The 19213-nt window shown below is 51.3% G+C and overlaps 1 protein-coding gene across 3 annotated transcripts in view; it reads left to right on the forward strand.

The window, feature by feature from the left end:
• ACTN1 (actinin alpha 1) overlaps window positions 1-11114 on the forward strand; it is a 104813-nt gene extending 93699 nt beyond the window's left edge. The window contains exons 14-22 of one of the 3 annotated variants that reach the window (XM_024115541.3): window positions 264-404; window positions 1242-1424; window positions 1716-1850; window positions 2942-3121; window positions 3866-4012; window positions 4983-5063; window positions 5538-5603; window positions 6825-6983; window positions 8727-11114. In XM_024115541.3, the coding sequence (XP_023971309.1) occupies window positions 264-404; window positions 1242-1424; window positions 1716-1850; window positions 2942-3121; window positions 3866-4012; window positions 4983-5063; window positions 5538-5603; window positions 6825-6983; window positions 8727-8885 (1251 nt within the window). In that variant the 3' untranslated portion in view covers window positions 8886-11114. The remainder of the gene's footprint in view (window positions 1-263; window positions 405-1241; window positions 1425-1715; window positions 1851-2941; window positions 3122-3865; window positions 4013-4982; window positions 5064-5537; window positions 5604-6824; window positions 6984-8726) is intronic. The other 2 variants (XM_024115535.2, XM_024115531.3) reach the window with 2 other exon arrangements.
• Window positions 11115-19213: the final 8099 nt, after the last annotated feature.

A 19213-nucleotide genomic window follows, 5' to 3' on the forward strand; every position in this document is an offset into this window, starting at 1 on the left:
TTCCCCTGCATCGGCAGGCGGACGCGCAACCACTGCGCCACCAGGGAAGCCCCCTGGCAGGAGGATTCTTAACCACTGCGCCACCAGGGAAGCCCCGAGCCTGTTCTTTCTGTCTGAGTTAGTCTTGTGCTTCCAGACCTGAACCCCTTTGGGCTGGCTGGGAGGATCTCGAAGGCTGTTGGGAATAGGGGTGGGGGGACGTGGTGATTCTGGACATGACTTTGCTGAACACCTCCCCACCCCCATGCCATTGGCGCTCCCAGCGGACAGAGAAACTGCTGGAGACCATTGACCAGCTGTACTTGGAATATGCCAAGCGGGCCGCACCCTTCAACAACTGGATGGAGGGGGCCATGGAGGACCTGCAGGACACCTTCATCGTGCACACTATCGAGGAGATCCAGGTGTGCTGCCGCGACCCCTCGCCCCCGGAGGCCGGCTCCCCAGCTGCCCACGGCCCACACTCCTGCAGGACTGCCCCTGTAAGGAGAGGACTGAGGGTAGCATCCCCAGGATGTTCTAGATTCGAAAGCTTTGCGTTTTGTTTATTTTGACTCAGTAATATATGCACGTGGTATAAGATCTAAAAGCTAAAAAGGCTAAGCAATGAGTTCCCTTCCTTGTCCCCCAGCCCCGAGTGCCCCTCCCCACAGGTGAGCAGTATGGCCACACGGTCTCTGCACAGGCAAGCACATTGATTTATTAACATGGTCTTCTCCACACCCCTTTTTTTATGCAAAAAGTTTATTATATACTGTATCCTGAGCCTTATATTTTTAACCTAACAATTATCTGGGAGCCCATTTCATAGCAATAAGCTGTTCTTTTGTACAGCTGCAGAGTGTCAGACGGAAAAGGTTTTGCAAAGTGCTGAGGAACGTGTGTTGGGGGAGGTCACCTGAGGAGCAGACCTGGAGCACCCCTTGTCCCCGACCTGACTGTGGGGTGGTGAGCGCCCCCCGGGGGGGTTTTGCTGCTGACTTCACCGGTCCTGAGCGTGAAGCTGTCGGCATCTTCCCGTGGCCAGCCCGGCCATCCTGGTCCTCAGCCGCGAGAGCCCTGGCTTGATACCGCTGGACCTCCCAGCTGGTGTGGGGCCGGCCTCCCGTGGCCCCTCCACCCACCTCTGCCCTGGGGCCTGCAGGTCTCCCTTGTCTCCTCTTGCCCACGGGAGGCACCAGTGACTGGGAGGGACTTCCCTACCAGTCACTGTGCTCCTGCATATGCCCGTCTATGTCCAGGGACTGACCACAGCCCATGAGCAGTTCAAGGCCACCCTCCCCGACGCTGACAAGGAGCGCCTGGCCATCCTAGGCATCCACAATGAGGTGTCCAAGATTGTCCAGACCTACCACGTCAACATGGCGGGCACCAACCCCTACACAACCATCACGCCTCAGGAGATCAACGGCAAATGGGACCATGTGAGTCCAAGGGCTGGGTGGGGCGTTGGCGGAGCCACTGTAAGTTTCAGAGGGGTGGGGATTTTTGTCTGTGTGTGTTGTTAATTTTCAGTGACTTTTCGTTGACTTCATTGTCACACAGTAAGTACTCATTATCTGTCAAGTGAATGAATGGCTGAATTTCTAGAACAGGTCAATGTGTTCACTCTATTACTGACTGGCCCCTTCCCTTCACGGCTCTTCCATTTCCTCTTCTGAAGTGGGGGCAGATGGCTGGCCCATCCCAGTGTCCCATGATTGTTCCTGCCCCAGGTACGGCAGCTGGTGCCTCGGAGGGACCAGGCCCTGACAGAGGAGCACGCCCGCCAGCAGCACAACGAGAGGCTACGCAAGCAGTTTGCGGCCCAGGCCAACGTCATCGGGCCCTGGATCCAGACCAAGATGGAGGTGGGCCCCATCGTGGGAAGCAGGGAGAGGGGTTCCACCCTTCCCAGCACCATCCCAGCCAGTCAGGCTTACCCTGTCTCCTCTGGGACGGGACCTGTGGGGACTGTGGAGTCTGGTCTGCTGCCCTGTGGGTGGGGGCGGAGTCTATGCGAGGAAGGTCTGTGGGGTGATTCCGGTGTCTGGTTTGAGAGCAAAGACCCACACAGGGACACCACTAAAGAGTCACATGAGAAGGTCCCACAGAAGGAGCAGTGCCTAGGTGACTGACTCGGCTTGCCCTTTGGCTTATGTGGCTGACCAGGTCTCCCTTCCTCCTGAGTCGCGAGCTTGCTCAGACAGGGTGATCTCCCCAGAGAGAGAACCGGGCTTTGGGCAAGCGTGGAATTTTTTGCTGAATTGTTGGGCCAGGTATGGGGGTGATGTAGATAAGGAAGGGACACTGTGTGGGTTAGAGCATGGCGTCCCTCTGAGCTCCTTGAGGGCGGAGACCACATCGAGTTCATGTTTGTGTCTTCCCTGCATCCCACCCCCAGCTGCTTAGCACATTGTGCATAGTAGGTGCTCGGGATATATTTGCTGAGTTGAACTGAGTGCACAGAAGGTGCTTTTATAAGCAAGGTGTGTTTACATGGATGAAAGACTGACAGAAACGGGGATTAGTCCTGGACCACGGAGACAGGTGGGATTGAGGTGGGCGAGGCAGGAACAGAACAGAATCCGAGGAACAGAACAGCAGGAGCACAGCCATTGAGAAAGGGAGGTGAGGTGCGCTGAGCCTGTGAGGAACCCAGCTCAGTGGGAGAGTGCCTGAGATGGATGGTAGCCGGGAATGGGCTTGGGAAGGGAGTTGGAGCAGACGAGTGAACATTTAGGTTAGCAACTGACCTTGCATCCCCTTCCTGAGGCTCAGAGGTGCCCGAGAGACAGGAGGTATTCAGCTGGTGGTAACAGTGCTGGTCATACTCCTTTATGATGCTATTTCCATGCCAAGAATCATCTGAGGGGTTGGCCAATGACCTGGGGGCCCCAATCTCCACCCCAGGGACCCAGAGTGGGGCGGTCTGACAAGGGCCTCCTTCCCGGGTGAGCAGGAGATTGGGAGGATCTCCATTGAGATGCACGGGACCCTGGAGGACCAGCTCAGCCACCTGCGGCAATACGAGAAGAGCATCGTCAACTACAAGCCCAAGATCGACCAACTGGAGGGCGACCACCAGCTTATCCAGGAGGCACTCATCTTCGACAACAAGCACACCAACTACACCATGGAGGTGGGTGGCACCAGCCTTGCTTCTCCAGAGAGGGAGCCCCGGATCCCCTTCTGCTTCACCATCCTGGGCTGGGGTAGTGGTGGGGGGTTACCCATCATCCAAGAAAACTGGTCATAATAGGATAAACTCTGGCTTTTAAGTGAGGGGATACTTGCTTCTCCTTACTCCTGGAGCTCTGGGTCTTCAGTCCTCAGTGCCTTCTGAACTTCCCGAGGAGCTGGTTGAGAATGCAGATTTCCAGGCCCCATCTCCAGAATTTGATTCACTAGGTCTGGGATGGGGCTCAGGAATCTCAATTTTTAACAAGCAGCCTGGTGATTCTGAGGCTGGTGGGTCTCCAAACACTGGCTTGGCATCTGTTTTCTAAATGACCTACTTGTTTTTACCGTGAAGGCGTGTGTGTGAGGTTATGAAGTTGGATATTCAGGGAATTACCCACTTTTTTGTCCTTTAGTTTTTCCTGCTGCCAACTTTGCCCTCCTTCCTGACCTGACCACACTGGTCATTCTGGTCTCTGCCATCCCGGGCAGAGGCCACCACCCTCCTGTGCTTCCCCCTTCGTCATCAGGGTCCTCTGTCCTGGTGGGTTGTCCTTGTCCTGGTTCCCCTGCCTCTGGTGACACTGTAAATCTGGACAGAAGGCCTGGTTCGATTGCTTTGGCCATTTTGATGGTCAGGGGAAGGAGTAGGCAGGGGTGGCCCAGGCCTGGGACCCCTTGGCTGACAGGCCCTGCCCACCCCCAGCACATCCGCGTGGGCTGGGAGCAGCTCCTCACCACCATCGCCAGGACTATCAACGAGGTGGAGAACCAGATCCTGACCAGGGATGCCAAGGGCATCAGCCAGGAGCAGATGAACGAGTTCCGGGCTTCCTTCAACCACTTTGACCGGGTGAGCCCCGCCCCCTGCCCTCGCTTAGGGCAGCCCCGGCCCCTGCCCCAGGGCCCTGGAGGACACTGCCCAGCACGTGGGCCTGCTTCCTGGGCAGGTGAAGGGGGGGATGGCCGGGAGGAACTGCTGTCAGCCTGCCCTGACCCTGCACCACACCGAGCCAGCCTTAGAAGCTGTCCTGGTGTCCCCTGAGCTTCCCCGCTTTCCTGGAGAGAGTGCTCGCATTGTGAGCTAAGGAGAGGGCCTTTGACCCCTGACCCTTGGTCTCCTGCGACCAGGAGTCAACCCCCAGGAGCCAGGCTGCCATAGCCTCAAGGGAAGGCCTGCTGTCCCCTGGCTGTGGGGACCATCCCTTGCCTCTGCCTCAGGACAGAGCAGGGGCTCCCTCCCCCACCGGTGCAGCCTTTGGGACACTCTGCGGAGGTGTCAGAGTTGTCAGTCCTGGGTTCTCCTCCGAGCTCTGGGACAGGACAGTTCTGCGTGGGCTGCCCCTCCCAGTGCCCTGGGGCTTTGCGGTGGCCACAGGGGGTGGGAGCATGGGCTTAGGTGCTGCCCACCCCCCCTGCCCCCCCCCCCCGCCCCCCGCCTGCTTCACTGCCCTCCAGGCACCTGGGTGGGTGGAACCCTCCTGGAAACCCCGGTCTGGGCAGCAGGGCCGGAGGTGGGCTGGGCACTTGTGAGGCAGCTGCTTACCCGTGGCTCACCGTGCTCCCCCGTGGCCTGCCTTCCGGAGCAGGGCTGAGTGTGCCAGGGAGAGGGCCCCTGGGCCTCGTCTGTGTGTCTAACCGTGTGCACTTTTATTTCCCCTCCTCCCCCGACCCTCCACCCTCCGCCCTCCCCATCCGCATGCCTTTGTCCCCGTGTCTCCCCACACTCGCTACCCTCCACCGGGGCATGGCCCACCCCTCCCCTCACGGCCTCCACCTCCCTGGCACCGCATGGCTCGCTGGCTGGCGCACGGCGGCCCCAGGATCACTCCGGCACGCTGGGTCCCGAGGAGTTCAAAGCCTGCCTCATCAGCTTGGGTTATGATATTGGCAACGACCCCCAGGTACTCGCCTCCTGCATGGAGCACGCTCAGGGGTGGCGTCCGGGGCGAGAAATAACGCGTTTCTCCTTTTTCTTTTCTCTCTCTGTCTGGATCTCCCTGTCTCCCCTTTCCTGTGGGCCGCGGGGCTCGTCTTCTCCTGCTGTCCACCCCCGCTGGCCCGTGTCGGGCTCCTCCTCCCACTACTCCGACCTCTGCCCTCGGTTGTCTTTCGTGGGAACCTGCTCGGTGCCCACCTTCCTCTCTCCTCGCCGCTCTCCATCCTGTGGACGGATTTTTGCATCTCCCTGCTCTGTCTTCCTCCTTCCTGTGGACTTTTCCCCCGGATGTGTATCTGCATCTGCTCCTCCTACGTTCCTCTCCCCTTCCTGACCCCCAAACCGTACACCTCGACCTCCCCTCTGGCCACCTGGGCCATGTCTTCCTGGCCCTCGGCCGGCCCTTCCTCCTTGTGTCTCGGTGCCACTGGCCCCACAGAAGAAGACAGGCATGATGGACACGGATGATTTCCGCGCCTGCCTTATCTCCATGGGTTACAACATGGTAATGTAAACCCCGCTCTCTGGCCAGGGGCAGCCAGCTGACTCGAGAGGCCGAGTCCTGGCCGTGGCGGGCTGGAGGCCCTCAGGCTCCGGGTGCCCTCCCCAGAGGGGCCTCAAGATTCTGGTCCATGGGGAAGATGGCGCCCTGAAGGCTGAGCCCAGCCGCAGGGCCTGTGTGTGTCCCAGAGACCTGGCCTTCTCGCCTCTCCCTGCTGGTTTATCTTTTGATATTTACAGCGGAGGTGGGCCTTTTCTCTCCCACTGTGGATGGTGGGGCTGACCCCAAGGCTGCCAGGAAGGACTGGTGGTGGGCACTCGGGGTGCGGCTTGGTTCTGCTTCATCTCGCATGAGGCGTGGAGATTTCCACCTCTGCCCGTGTGATGGCGCCAGCCAGGCCTGCCGCCCTTTGCCGTTTCCTCAAGCCCCTCCCCAACCTTCTCAGCTGCCGGCCCTCGTGCCGGCCTTCTGAGCAGGACAGGGACCTCAGCCAGGCAGCCCGGCGATGCCTGGGCTGTGGTGCAGAGTGCAGAGCCCATGGGCTGCCCGGCAGAGGGGCAGGAGCACGGGCTTTAGAAACAGGGAACCCAGGAATAAATCCCAGCTCCGCCATCACCAGCTTGGGGGCCCGGATAAGGTGAGGGGAACCCTGCCCTACTGTTGTAATGGTTAAATGAAGGAACTCACGTGAGTGCTGTGCCCATGTCTGACTCATAGAAAGTACAGTGCGGTGGAGGCAGACCACCCAAGTTCAATTCTCAGCTCTTCTACCTACTGGCTGTGTGACCTTGGGCAAGTCACTAAGCCTGTCTGGGCCTTAGGTTTCTCATCTGGAAACCTGATGGAAATAATAAAATAAATACCTACCTCATATGGTTGTGAGGAGGGTTACATGAATTATACACAGCACTTAGAATAGTGCCTGGTATATAGTATATGCTATGTGAGTGTTAGCCATTGCTGTCATTAATTATTATCAGCATTATCATTTTTGCTCCAAGAGGAATCAAGGCATCCGTAGAGGGTGGGAAGCCTGAACTGGGTCTTCACTATTGGGTATTATGTTCCTATCATGCCCTCAAGACAACCCAAGTTAGGTCAGGGGTCTGCTTTGCCCTCTCTAAAAGCCTCAGGCTACTCCGAGCCCGCAGGGGCTTCAGGTCCGTAGAGCGAGGAGACCGTGGCTGAGAGGGTGACAGGCCTGGGATTGGCTCTTCCCTCCAGGGAGAGGCAGAATTTGCCCGCATCATGAGCATCGTGGACCCCAACCGCCTAGGGGTAGTGACGTTCCAGGCCTTCATCGACTTTATGTCCCGTGAGACGGCTGACACAGATACAGCAGACCAAGTCATGGCTTCCTTCAAGATCCTGGCCGGGGATAAGGTGGGTCTGCTGTGGTGTGGGCGCCATGCTGGGGCGGACTGATCTGGAGGGGTGGTCGTGAGCACCTCCACTGCTCCTCCTCCCCCCCACCCCCCACCCCGGGCCTCCTTGCTGTCACCTCTACCCATTTCTGTAATGTCTTGGTGATCAGCTAAGGCATTAGGACACAGCGTTAGCTTAAGGGGGTCCCCTGCCAGGGACACTGCATGTCATACTTGTGATGAGAGACTGGTGATGAAATGATGGGTGGTGGAGGGCAGTCCATTCAGGTGGAGGGTGAGTGGGTGATGGAAGGTCCATCTGGGAACTTGGACTTCGCCCCTATATCATTCTGGGCACAAGGTACGGCATATACGTGGGGAGCAGGAAGGAAGCGTGTGTCTCATTTTTCTACCCTGAGTAGCAGTCAGCTTCAATTTTCCAAATCTCCCAAGTTCCCTGCAGTGCCCTGCTTGACAGTGGAAACGTGGGAGCATCCAGGGGAATTTGGGGGCAGAGGCATCTAGAGGCCAGATTCCCTTTCTGAAAAATTCACAGGATAATCCTTATGCCATCCTTCCTTAGCCAATAGGGAGTATAGTTTCTGCAATGTTTCAGTCTATATGGAAATAAAGACTCAACCCACAAAGTGGTTCCTAAAGGTCTGATTTAAATTTGAGGACAGCATGTTAGAGTCAGCACTTTGGAGCTGGAAGGACCCTGAGAAGCCACCTCCTTGAAGTGACTCATTTTGTAGAGGAGGTCTCCGGGGCCCAGAAAGGGACCTGGTCTCCTGACTTTTGAAGTGACCTGAGGGCCAGCCCCTCCCTCCTTCAGACTGGCTCCTGGGGAACTCTGGCAGAAGTAGGGCATAGGACGGGTTCCCGCCTTGTGGGTCCAAGCCCCTGAGCGCCTGTGGAGCCTCAAGCTCTCAAAAGAAGTAGCTTCCAAGTAGCCTTTCATGGGCAAGCCCAAGGTGGGGAGAAAGCAGAGACCCAGACTGGGAACCAGGCCAGGTGGGGTCAGGTCCAAATTTTGCAGACACGGTTCAGATAGCTGTCTGTGGCGATGATGCTATCTGATGATGATTGATGCTCATGTAATTTGCAGGAATTGGGTGATGTCCTCGGAGCCCAGCTGAGTGGGTGTGGGGGGCCCTACTCTGTCCCACCAGATACGGTGTTACTGATCCTGCTCTAGCCTGTGGCCGGGGTGGGCTAGAGCAATACGTGGAAAGATTACAGGTGCAGTTAGCACTTCCAGTTAGCTTGGAAACTGCCTCAGGTAGTTATAGAAGTGGACACCTTATAAGGGGATTTAAATATACACACACACACACACACACGTATATGGTTATATATGTGTATATGTATATATATCGTATATATTTATATACATATATACATACATAGATTTGTGCAATATACATGTGCCTGTGTATGTACACACACGTATTTGGTTATATGTATATATCGTACATATTTATATACACACATGTATATGGTTATGTGTATATATCGTATATATTTATATACATACACATACATATATACGTACATATGTATGTGTAATATACATGTGCGTGTGTGTATGTACACAACACACACACACGTGTTTCTATATCCAGAAGTATGAGGACAGGGCCAGAACGGGGACCGAACAGGGTACCTAGTGTCACGAGTGAGGTTTACGGCCTCCAGCCTTTGCGGCCGCTTTGCTTTACGGCCGCCCTAACCCGCCGTCCTGACCGCGCTCTTTCCGCAGAACTACATCACTGTGGACGAGCTGCGCCGTGAGCTGCCGCCTGACCAGGCCGAGTACTGCATCGCGCGAATGGCCCCCTACACCGGCCCCGATGCCGTGCCAGGTGCTCTGGACTACATGTCCTTCTCCACGGCGCTGTACGGCGAGAGTGACCTCTAACCCTCTCCCGCTGGCCCACGCCCTCGCCCCTGTCCGCCATGCGCGCCCAGCCTTGCGCCTCAGCTGTCCCCCCTCTCCCGCCCGGGTTTGGTTCGCGCTCTGCTTCCAAAGGGGCGAGCTGGACCCAAGTGGCATCGAGCCTCCCAGACCGCGAAGTGACAGTTTACAAAATTATTTTCTGCAAAAAAGAAAAAAAGTTACGTTAGAAAAAGTAAAAACCACATATTTTATTATAGAAAAAGTATTTTTTTCTCCACCAGACTTAAATGGAAAAGAGGAAAAATTAACTATTTGCACCGAAATGTTTTGTTTTGTTGTGACATAGGAAAATAACCAAGCACAATGTTATATCCGTCCTTTTTATCGATTTTTTTTTTTCTATCTGTACCATCTGCTGTATTCATTTCTCCAATCTCATGTCCACCTTGATGTGGAGTGGGAGGGTGAGGGTAGGGGATAATCTTGTCAAAGGCACATTGGTGCATGTGTGTTTGCTAGCTCACCTGTCCATGAAAATATTTTATGATATTAAAGAAAATCTTTTGAAATGACTGTTTTTTTAAGGAAGAGAATTTATGTGGCTTGTCTTCTCATTTTTAAGTCCAGAGGTGTAATTAGCCTATTTATCAGCACACAGGTTTTTTTTTTTTTTTTTTAATATTGCTCATTAAAAATGGTCAGGACAGGGGCTTCCCTGATGGGGCAGTGGTTGAGAATCCGCCTGCCAATGCAGAGGACACGGTTCGATCCCTGGTTAGGGAAGATCCCACAGGCCGCGGAGCAACTAAGCCCGTGCGCCACAACTACTGAGACTGCACTCTAGAGCCCCCGAGCCACAACTACTGAAGCCCGCGCGCCTAGAGCCCGTGCTCCGCAATAAGAGAAGCCACCGCAATGAGAAGCCCGCGCACTGCAGCAAAGAGTAGCCCCCGCTCGCCGCAACTAGTGAAAGCCCGCGCACAGCAACGAAGACCAAAGACCCTCCCGGCCAAAAAGAAAATTAATTAATTAATTATTTTTAAAAAGAAACACACTAAAAAATGGTCAGGAGAAAATTGGCAAATGTGGACCACTTTGATGCTGCTTGGCACACACCATATTAAAGCAACAACACTCCCACGTCAGCTCTTTGCTTGCTCCTTGCTTACTGTTTTCCAGAAGTGTGTGGGGTCGATGGTGTGGGGGCACCCGGACCACCCCTAATATGCTTTTGACCTTGGTGCGTTCCGTCTTCTTAACACTTTGTTTCGTTTTTAAAAGGAGAAGGTCGTTTCCTCACGAGGCTCCTATGAGTTGAAAGTAGACTCCACCTTCGTTTGTTTCCCACAGCATCAGACAGCTCTGTGACATCTACATGCACCCCCTTCCTTTTATTTTTGCCGCAGGGGACACATTCTCAGAGGCATCTCGTCCCTTGCTATTCAGACTGTCCCAGAGACGGCCGATGTCCAGCATCACCTGGAGCTTGTTGGAAATGCAGGCTCTCAGGCCCCACCCCAGACCTTCCTGAATCAGAATCTGCCTTATAACAAGGTCCCCGGGACATCTGTGTGCACTTCTGTAGCTTCTCCTGTATTTTCCCCTTACCTGTGTTTCCTCCTCGAGGTTATCAGGCAATGAAGACTGCCGGTAATGATATCGGTAATAGTAACAGTGCAGTGATTTACAGAAATGTAACTTAGCAATGGAGGCTAAAGGTCTGTGTTCCAGTTCTGGCTGTGTCTAGGAGTAAAACAGTTTGGTGTAGTGGTTACAAGGAGTTGGGTCTGTGGAGTCTTGACTGCCAGTGTTCAAATTCATGACTGCCATTTACAAAATGGTTAACTGTGCACTACAGTTCCCTTATCTGTTAACAGGGCATAATAGTGCTGTTGGAAAGTTGATGCTATAATACACAGAGCTCCTAAAATATTAGTGCATAGAAATGTTAGCTGTGGTCAATCTTATTTTAGGTTTCAAGGGATTCGCTTGAAGAATCTCTTAAAAAGAGAACCCTCAACATGATACGTCCCCTCATATAAGAGGACTAAGACTAAATCAGAACTTATTGAACTGGGGCCAAAGGTAAGTTCTTCAGTGTGAAGCCCTCTTGTTTAGGATTTAGTTCTATGAGTTTCTGGAACACTCCTGCCCTGGCAAAGAGGCAAGGCTGCTCAGGAGAAAAGACATGGGGAGAGAGGTTGGCTTTTGCTTTGGGAAACATTCCTATAGGTTTTACCACTGGCTGGTGGCAAAGAGGCAAGGCTGCTCAGGAGAAAAGACATGGGGAGAGAGGTTGGCTTTTGCTTTGGGAAACATTCCTATAGGTTTTACCACTGGCTGGTAAAAAGCCGGTAGATGCTCAAGGTGGGTCTGCTCTGACTGCAGCTCTGTGGGGAAAACTGTGGAAAAAGGCCAGAGCCTGCTCTCAAAGTCTTCTGAGAGAGGCGGATAAGCAAGATACATTGTTTTAGCTATTTACATGCAAGTCTACCCAAGGGCATGGTGGTATAGGAGCTGAGGAGAGGGAAACTGTTCCAACCAGAACGTGTCCTAAACTCAGGGTGTAAGTGCTTTAATAAACTTCAGTTTCCAGGGACTTCCTGGTAGTCCAGTGGTTAAGACTCCATGCTCCCACTGCAGGGGATGTGGGTTCAATCCCACATGCCATGCGGCGTGGCCAAAATATTTTTTTTAAAAAAAGCCTCAATTTCCAGAGGTACGATCAATTTTTAAAAGAATGTGTGAGTCATTTGAACGAAGTGTGTTTACAGAGTTATTCCACAGCCTTCAAGGGTTTGAGTTTCTCCATGTTCAAGGGTGCTTGTATGTGTGCAAATGACTATAATTAAATTAATTTTCAATCTGTTAAAGAGGTAAAATCTTAAAAATTGATTTCTTAAGCTTTTAAGGTCATCATGGACATCTGGTTTTATTGATAATGTAATTTTTCTGTAAAAATAAAAACACTCTTCCTTGTCCTAATCATTCATACATTTAACAGATTTAATCCCCCCAAACCACCCCACTTGCAAACTTCATTAAATTCCTTTAAATATTTTAAATGTATTTATAAGTTTCAATCATTCTTTCCAGGACATCAGACTCCCAGCCCAGGAAGATTCAAATCCAAGTGGCAGTTTCACTCAGCACAAAGCAATTGAAATATTATAAATGTAGTAAATCACATTCTCTGGAGCAGTTCAAAGCTGTTTACTAACAACTCTCTTACACCTCCAGAATTAAAATCACACCCCTCATTTCAATTATACATTTCAGATGAAAAACCACAAAGCTAATATATGCCAGGTTCTCTGCCGTGTTCAGTCACCTTAAATTTAACCCACTGGTTGTCATGATGCTTACAAAACTGCTGAACACCACCAAAGTATTAGTACTAAGAGTTTGATTTACTTCATCTGTTTACTTATTTCTAAATAGGTGATTTCAAGTCCCTTTACTACTCATGCTGGCTTTTGGGGTCAAAGGTTCAGGTGATAACATATAATGTACATCTAGGAAAATGCCGTTAAGAGGAGTCCTCTTCTAGTCTTTGAACTCTGTGGTGGGCTGAATAACGGTCCCCACAAGATGTCCATGTGGTGGAACCTGTGACCGTGTTACTTTACATGGCAAATGGGACTTCGCAGAGGGTAATTGAGTTAAGGTACTTAATGGGGAGGTGATTCTGGATTATCTGGGTGGGCTCTTAATAAGAGGGAGCCAGGCAGCAGTGTCAGAGAGAAGATGTGATGTTGGAGGTGGAGGTTGGAATGACATGGGGCCACAAGCCAAGGAATGCACTATCCTCTAGAGGCTGGAACAGGCAAGGAGATGAACTGTCCCCTAGAGCCTCCAGAGGGAATGCAGCCCTGCTGACCCATTTTGGGTTTTTGAACTGTAAGATAATAAATTCATATTTTAAGCCACTACATTTGTGGTAATTTGTTACAGCCACAATAGGACACTAATACTTGCTCCATTATCCAGGCCTCTGGGAAGCCTGGCTGCCCCCCTGACGCCAGTGACCCACGTTACAGGCTTGAGGCTTTGGAGAAACCACCCCAGCTTCAAAGGCCTGAACTTGCAACGTCATCCCTGGGAGGCTGTCACAGCTACTGGACCAGAACTCTTAACCCTAAAATCACCAGTCTGCAGAGGAGGGAGAGGGAAGCTTCAAAGCTCTGAAACCCCCCAAAAGGGCCAGAATGACTAGGCCCAGCAGGAGGTGGGTAGGCTGATTAGCTCACCTGGTTAGTGGCACTGGCCGCAGGGCTGAAGGCCGTGGGATTAACCCCTGATGGGGTAGATGACCTCACAAGGACAAGTCTGCCCCGAGGTCATAGGCTGCTCCTTCAGCCCCAGACCAGGCCAGACCTAGGGGGACAGAAGAGACGTAACTGAGCAGCAGCACTGCCACTAACACCACTGAAGGACTTGTGTACATGCAGTGCCCTGGAGGATGGCACTGGACAGACACCCCTCTCACACCCAGCACCGGGCAAACCTGGGCCTCAGAGCTGGAAGCCTACGTCGAGGCAGAGGGCCCAGAGATAACAGGACACTCAGACACGGTGGGATAGGGTCCTTCAGCTAAACTACCGCTCTAGAAGCCACTCTGTTACCATGGAGGCGTTCAGAGCCCCAAGAGTGGTGGGGAAGCCCCTGTCTGAGCAAGCACAGCTAAGGTGCTGCAGTGGGACCCTTTGTTAGTGACTGGACCACCTCGCCGGCTTAGAGACAAAGGGGAAATAGGCTTCAGGGTGGCTCCAGAACCCAGGGCCCAGGCGGCAGCCCGGCTTCAGGTAGGGACTGACCACAGCCCCCAGAAAGCCCTCGGGATGCCAGGAGCCTGCCGTCTCTCCATCTCACCTCGGCCCCTCTCTGTGTGGGAGCTTCGCTCCTCTCTCGGGCCCAGCTCTCTCTGGTCGTGACCCCTGGGGTGGGAGAGGCTGACCCCACGTACCCCAGTGTTTTTCCCTCTACACAAGAAGCTAGTCCCAATTCCAAGACTGCAGGACCCACTTGGCCCAGCCTGGCCTGGTCTGACACAGTGAGGCCTACCAGTGGATGAGGCTGAGGCCATCGGTGAGGAGCTGGGTGGGACAGATAACTCAAAAGGCGGCCTTATAAGAGCTACCTCAGTTCATTATCAATTTTCACATCTCTGAGATTGGGATGTAGTTTATGACCAATCTCACGTTAGAATTAATGGTATTCTACCATTGCTGTTGGCAAGGTGGCAGTCATGACCTAGAGTCACTGCCTGCCCTCTTTTTTTTTTTTTTTTTTTTGTTTTTTGTTTTTTGTTTTTTGCGGTACGCGGGCCTCTCACTGCTGTGACCTCTCCCGCTGCGGAGCACAGGCTCCGGACGCGCAGGCTCCGCGGCCATGGCTCACGGGCCCAGCTGCTCCGCTGCATGTGGGATCCTCCCGGACCGGGGCACGAACCCGTGTCCCCTGCATCGGCAGGCAGATTCTGAACCACTGCGCCACCAGGGAAGCCCCTGCCTGCACTTCGCAGGCTCGGCGGCCATGGCTCACGGGCCCAGCTGCTCCGCTGCATGTGGGATCCTCCCGGACCGGGGCACGAACCCGTGTCCCCTGCATCGGCAGGCAGATTCTGAACCACTGCGCCACCAGGGAAGCCCCTGCCTGCACTTTTGAAGTAGGAAAGTGAGTCCTGGTTTTGTCTCAAACTTCCGTTAACACCTTCTAGTGAGATCAGTCACCAGGATCAAAGCCTGCAGAATGGGTATACAGAAAGACAATCTGGAGGTCATAGTGGCGCTCTCTTTTACGAAAAGCTGCATTATTAACGCTATGGATCGAAATGGCATGTGGAAAATGCACTTAAAGACTGTGACAAGGAATTCAGAAGAGTTGGACTCTGCGTTTGAGGAAGTTTTAGCAAATTTGTTTTGCTCATACTTTCTTTTTTATCTATGCACAAGAGTGACAGATGATAAAACCGTTTAAAGTCTAAAAGAGCTCTTTCAATAAGTACATAATGCACATAAGTACAAAATAAAAGAATGATAAGAAAGCATTGTATTACAGTTTAGTTGGTTACACATTTTCTTTCTTGATGGTTTATAAAATAATGGAGCATCTTCTAAATCTGACCATATTTTAGATTCAATGAAATATGGCCCATGGAACAGATTACCTGTCAACTCCCCAACCTTCTGGATTCTATTTTTGATGCGAGAACAAAAGAAAGATTCATCCTAAACCTACTCTATGTAATTTGGCAAGCTAAGAGATCCTCAGGCAATGTAAAACATCCATTCTTATCACAGATTACTTTAACATATGGTCTCTAATTGCCCCTCTCTAGCATCTTCCATTTCTAATTATCCTTTTTTTCTTAGACATCTCCTTGAATCCTACTTTTCCAACAGAAAATGCAAGAGAGATTTTGCAAACTCTTAATACCTGGGAAGATGGCTTCTGAAAGCAAGCTATTTGAAAGAGGGTTTGTGAACACTTGTAAAAGGATTCAGTCATCCCTGGGTGCAGCCCGGTTCCATGAAGAGCAGGCGCTGCTTGACTAACATTGTCTTCTTTTGGTGTTGGTACTGGGCTCTTTAGAAAGAGCAATATAAAGATGTCTCAGTCCTTGCTGAAATTCAGACAAGCAACGTCTCCTCTATTCCTGGTGGGGACGATAGAGAGTCCCACTGCAGTGCTAAGTGGCTGTGTAAACAAAAAGCGTGCCCAGAGTGTGCTGCCTTATGAATCTGATGACTTGCTATAGGCTGTAAGGACCGATTGTTGGTTCTGTTTTGTTTAAGTCCTACTGACTCGGACTCATCAAACCCACAGGTGCTATGAAGCCTATAAGGTAGGTGAGAGAATTAGGATCTCAAAAGATCTCAACAGGCAATAACGGTAGGAGTGATCTTATAAGGTTACATTTCATGGGAATGCATGTAAAACCCTGAAAGTGGGTCTAAAAAAACCAGGATGTGGGAGATACCCTGGAAAGGAGACCAAGAATATCCTCAACTTCATATGAGTGAACAGTGTGGAGAAGCAGCTTCAAAGAGCTAATCTGATCTTGGGCTGGACCAATAGCTTGGAAACTCAGAAGATGCTTTGTGCTCACATTATCTGCCAATCGCAGGAGAAGCATGGAAAGCTGGTCTTTAACAGACAAAATGAAGCAATGCTGCAGTGGCGGAGAGACCTAGCCCTATGTCAGCTCAAGCCTGTGAGTGAGATGAACTGGATCCTGGTACCTCGTGACACATTTTCCTTTTCCTGCTCTGTCCAGAACAGCCAAGCTTGGAGCCAAGGTGGGTGGGAGGAGAAAGGGGGGATGGAGAGAGAGGAAAGGATATTTTGGTTTCATACACAATCAGCCTGAGATGATTAGATGTAACATCTCATGCATGTACTCAACCCAGCGTCATTTGAGGATATGATGCTCAGTAGCTATTAGGTTGTGTATTTGGTTAGGACCCTTCTAGACCGAGAGCCACAAAACCCAACCCAAGCTGATCAGGCCAGAGGGTGATTTACTGGCCTGGATAACTGAAGTGTCCAGAGGTAATGCCTGAGGCAGGGGCTTACATGCTGCCAGCAGGACCTAGTTTCTCTGGATGGACTTCATTCTCAAACATGCTGTCCTGCTTCAGTCCAGTGAGTTCACAGCACACCATCGTCTAGAGCTTTCCTTGGGGGTAAGTAACCCAAACTAAGACACAGACCATTCTTGGGGACATGCTTGGGAGAGTGACTTCACCTGAGACTCTTGAGATGGGCGCCCAGGGGCCCCATGCCTTGTCCTCACACAGTATTAGAACACTTGGACCTGCCGGCTGCAGAAGCTGTCCTTGCTGCCGCGTTGAGAAGGGAACACCAAGGGCGTGGGAAGGGGGCTGCCACCTCTCTCTGGGCTGCCTACATGTTTCTTCATGTGCAGCCAGCAGCTGGCAGGATTGGAAAATAGGGAGATTCCTGCATGCCTTGGGGAGGTGTGGGGAGTCCTGGTGGTCAGGTATGTGGGCACTCAGAAAACTGTCACTGGGCACCTGTGGGAGAGCCCAGAGTTAAGATCAAAATTCTCATTTTATAGTTCAAGGCAATGGGAAAATAGGGTTCTTTATGTAAAACTTCTCATTATAGGTTATATTTTAGAACACATCTATTCACTAAGGGCTGCCTAGAGTAGGGTGGTTGTAAATGAAATCCTAGAATGAAGCAACTAATCCAGTGTCCAGTAAACCCTCATTAAGGCTTACACCTTCCCCACACTGCTACCAAAAGGTGCTTTTTGAGAAAGCTGTTCTTAAAATTAGCTAGGTGGATGCTGCCCTCCAGTGGCCAGATGTGTCCTTACAGCGTTTCCCAGTTTGAGAGGAGCAGGGAGCAAGACCCCAGCAGGAGCCCTCACATCCTCCTTGCTTTCTTTTGCACTTGCTCCCAACGGGTCCCAGCTGGGCTGTTCCTGGGTTGCTTGGGGCCATGGTCTGTGCCACAGAGGGACAGCAGAAGCAACATTTAGCAGGAGAAAAACAATGACTAACACATGTTAACACTTACTTTGTGCTGGCCCAAGTCTTAAGCGATTTCTCTGCATTTAATCGTCACACATACTATTATTACCCCATTTTAAAAACCAGGAAACCAAGGCATAGAAACCTTAAGTTAGTGGCCAAGCTGAGATTTGAACCCAGGTCTCTCTAGCCTCCAGAAGCAATGTTTCATTCACTTTACTAGTGGTACTCAAACTTTGCTATGCCCAAGAATTGTTTAGGGAGTTTGTCAAAGATGCAGAATCCAGGGCTCTGTCCCCTAAGATTGTGATTGAGTGGGTCTAAGAGGAGCAAAGACAACTGGGAATCTGTCCCCGGGACATTATGGGTAGAATCTAGTAAGTAGTCCAAGCAGGGTCACGGGCCACACTTTGGGAAGCATTAGATTAAGATCTCATCATTAACAGGAGGGATAATTTGTCAGGACATAAGAAAGAACTTTATAATAGTCATATATTCTGATTCAAACTAATGTCTACATGCCAAGCATTTTGGTAGATGCTCACAGACGCAATCTCATTTCCCATCCTTGGTGACTCTTGGAGGTTGATGGCCCCAATTTGCAGATGAGGATGCCAAGGTGTGAACCTCCAAGAGAGAAGAAATCGCTCCTCTCCTTTCTTCTATTTTGAGGCTCCTTTCATTGGCACTCCATCATGGTGGGTAGCCCCTGATGCCACTCCAAAATATGCCACTTCGACATAAGGATTATTTTGAACTGAAGGCAATTGAGAAGAAGAAGATACAAGAAAAGCTCTCTTCCCTTCTCCTATTTGCCTAAAAGCAGGACATAAATTCGTAAATGTATGTATCATTTGTAAATTGTGCTCTCTACCAGGAAGTCCAGAAGTTAATCACTGGCTGCAACTCTAGACCCTCAGCAACCCAGAGACAGCATCAGAGGAATCTACACACAAACCTTGCTAAAACTAGCTCTTAGCTACCATTGGCTTCCCCATATATTTGCCTTCCCACAATTTTCCACCCTGGAAACTCAGTCCTTTTCCTGTGTCTTATCACTTCTCTAAAAAAAAATTTTTTTAACATCTTTTTTTAAAAAAAATAAATTTATTTATTTACTTATTTTTGGCTGCACTGGGTCTTTGTTGCTGCGCTCGGGCTTTCTCTAGTTGCGGTGAGCGGGGGCTACTCTTTGTTGCGGTGCGCGGGCTTCTCATTGCGGTGGCTTCTCTTGTTGCGGAGCACGGGCTCTAGGCGCGCCGGCTTCCGTAGCTGTGGCTCATGGGCTCTAGAGCGCAGGCTCAGTAGTTGTGGCGCACGGGCTTAGTTGCTCCGCGGCATGTGGGATCTTCCCAGCTCAGGGCTCAAACCCGTGTCCCCTGCATTGGCAGGCGGATTCTTAACCACTGCGCCACCAGGGAAGCCCCCTAACATCTTTATTGGAGTATAATTGCTTTAAAATGGTGTGTAGTTTCTGCTGTATAACAAAGTGAATCAGCTGTACGTATACATATGTCCCCATATCCCCTCCCTCTTACGTCTCCCTCCCACCCTCCCTAACCCACCCCTCTAGGTGGTCACAAAGCACGGAGCTGATCTCCCTGTGCTATGTGGCTGCTTCCCACCAGCTATCTATTTTACATTTGGTAGTGTATATATGTCAGTGCAACTCTCTCACTTCGTCCCAGCTTACCCTTACCCCTCCCCATGTCCTCAAGTCCATTCTCTATGTCTGCATCTTTATTCCTGTCCTGCCCCTAGGTTCATCAGAACCTTTTTTTTTTTTTTAGATTCCATATATATGTGTTAGCATATGATATTTGTTTTTCTCTTTCTGACTTATTT

This window comes from Physeter macrocephalus, chromosome 11, assembly GCF_002837175.3.
Source record: "Physeter macrocephalus isolate SW-GA chromosome 11, ASM283717v5, whole genome shotgun sequence".
NCBI classification, from domain to species: Eukaryota; Metazoa; Chordata; class Mammalia; order Artiodactyla; family Physeteridae; genus Physeter; species Physeter macrocephalus.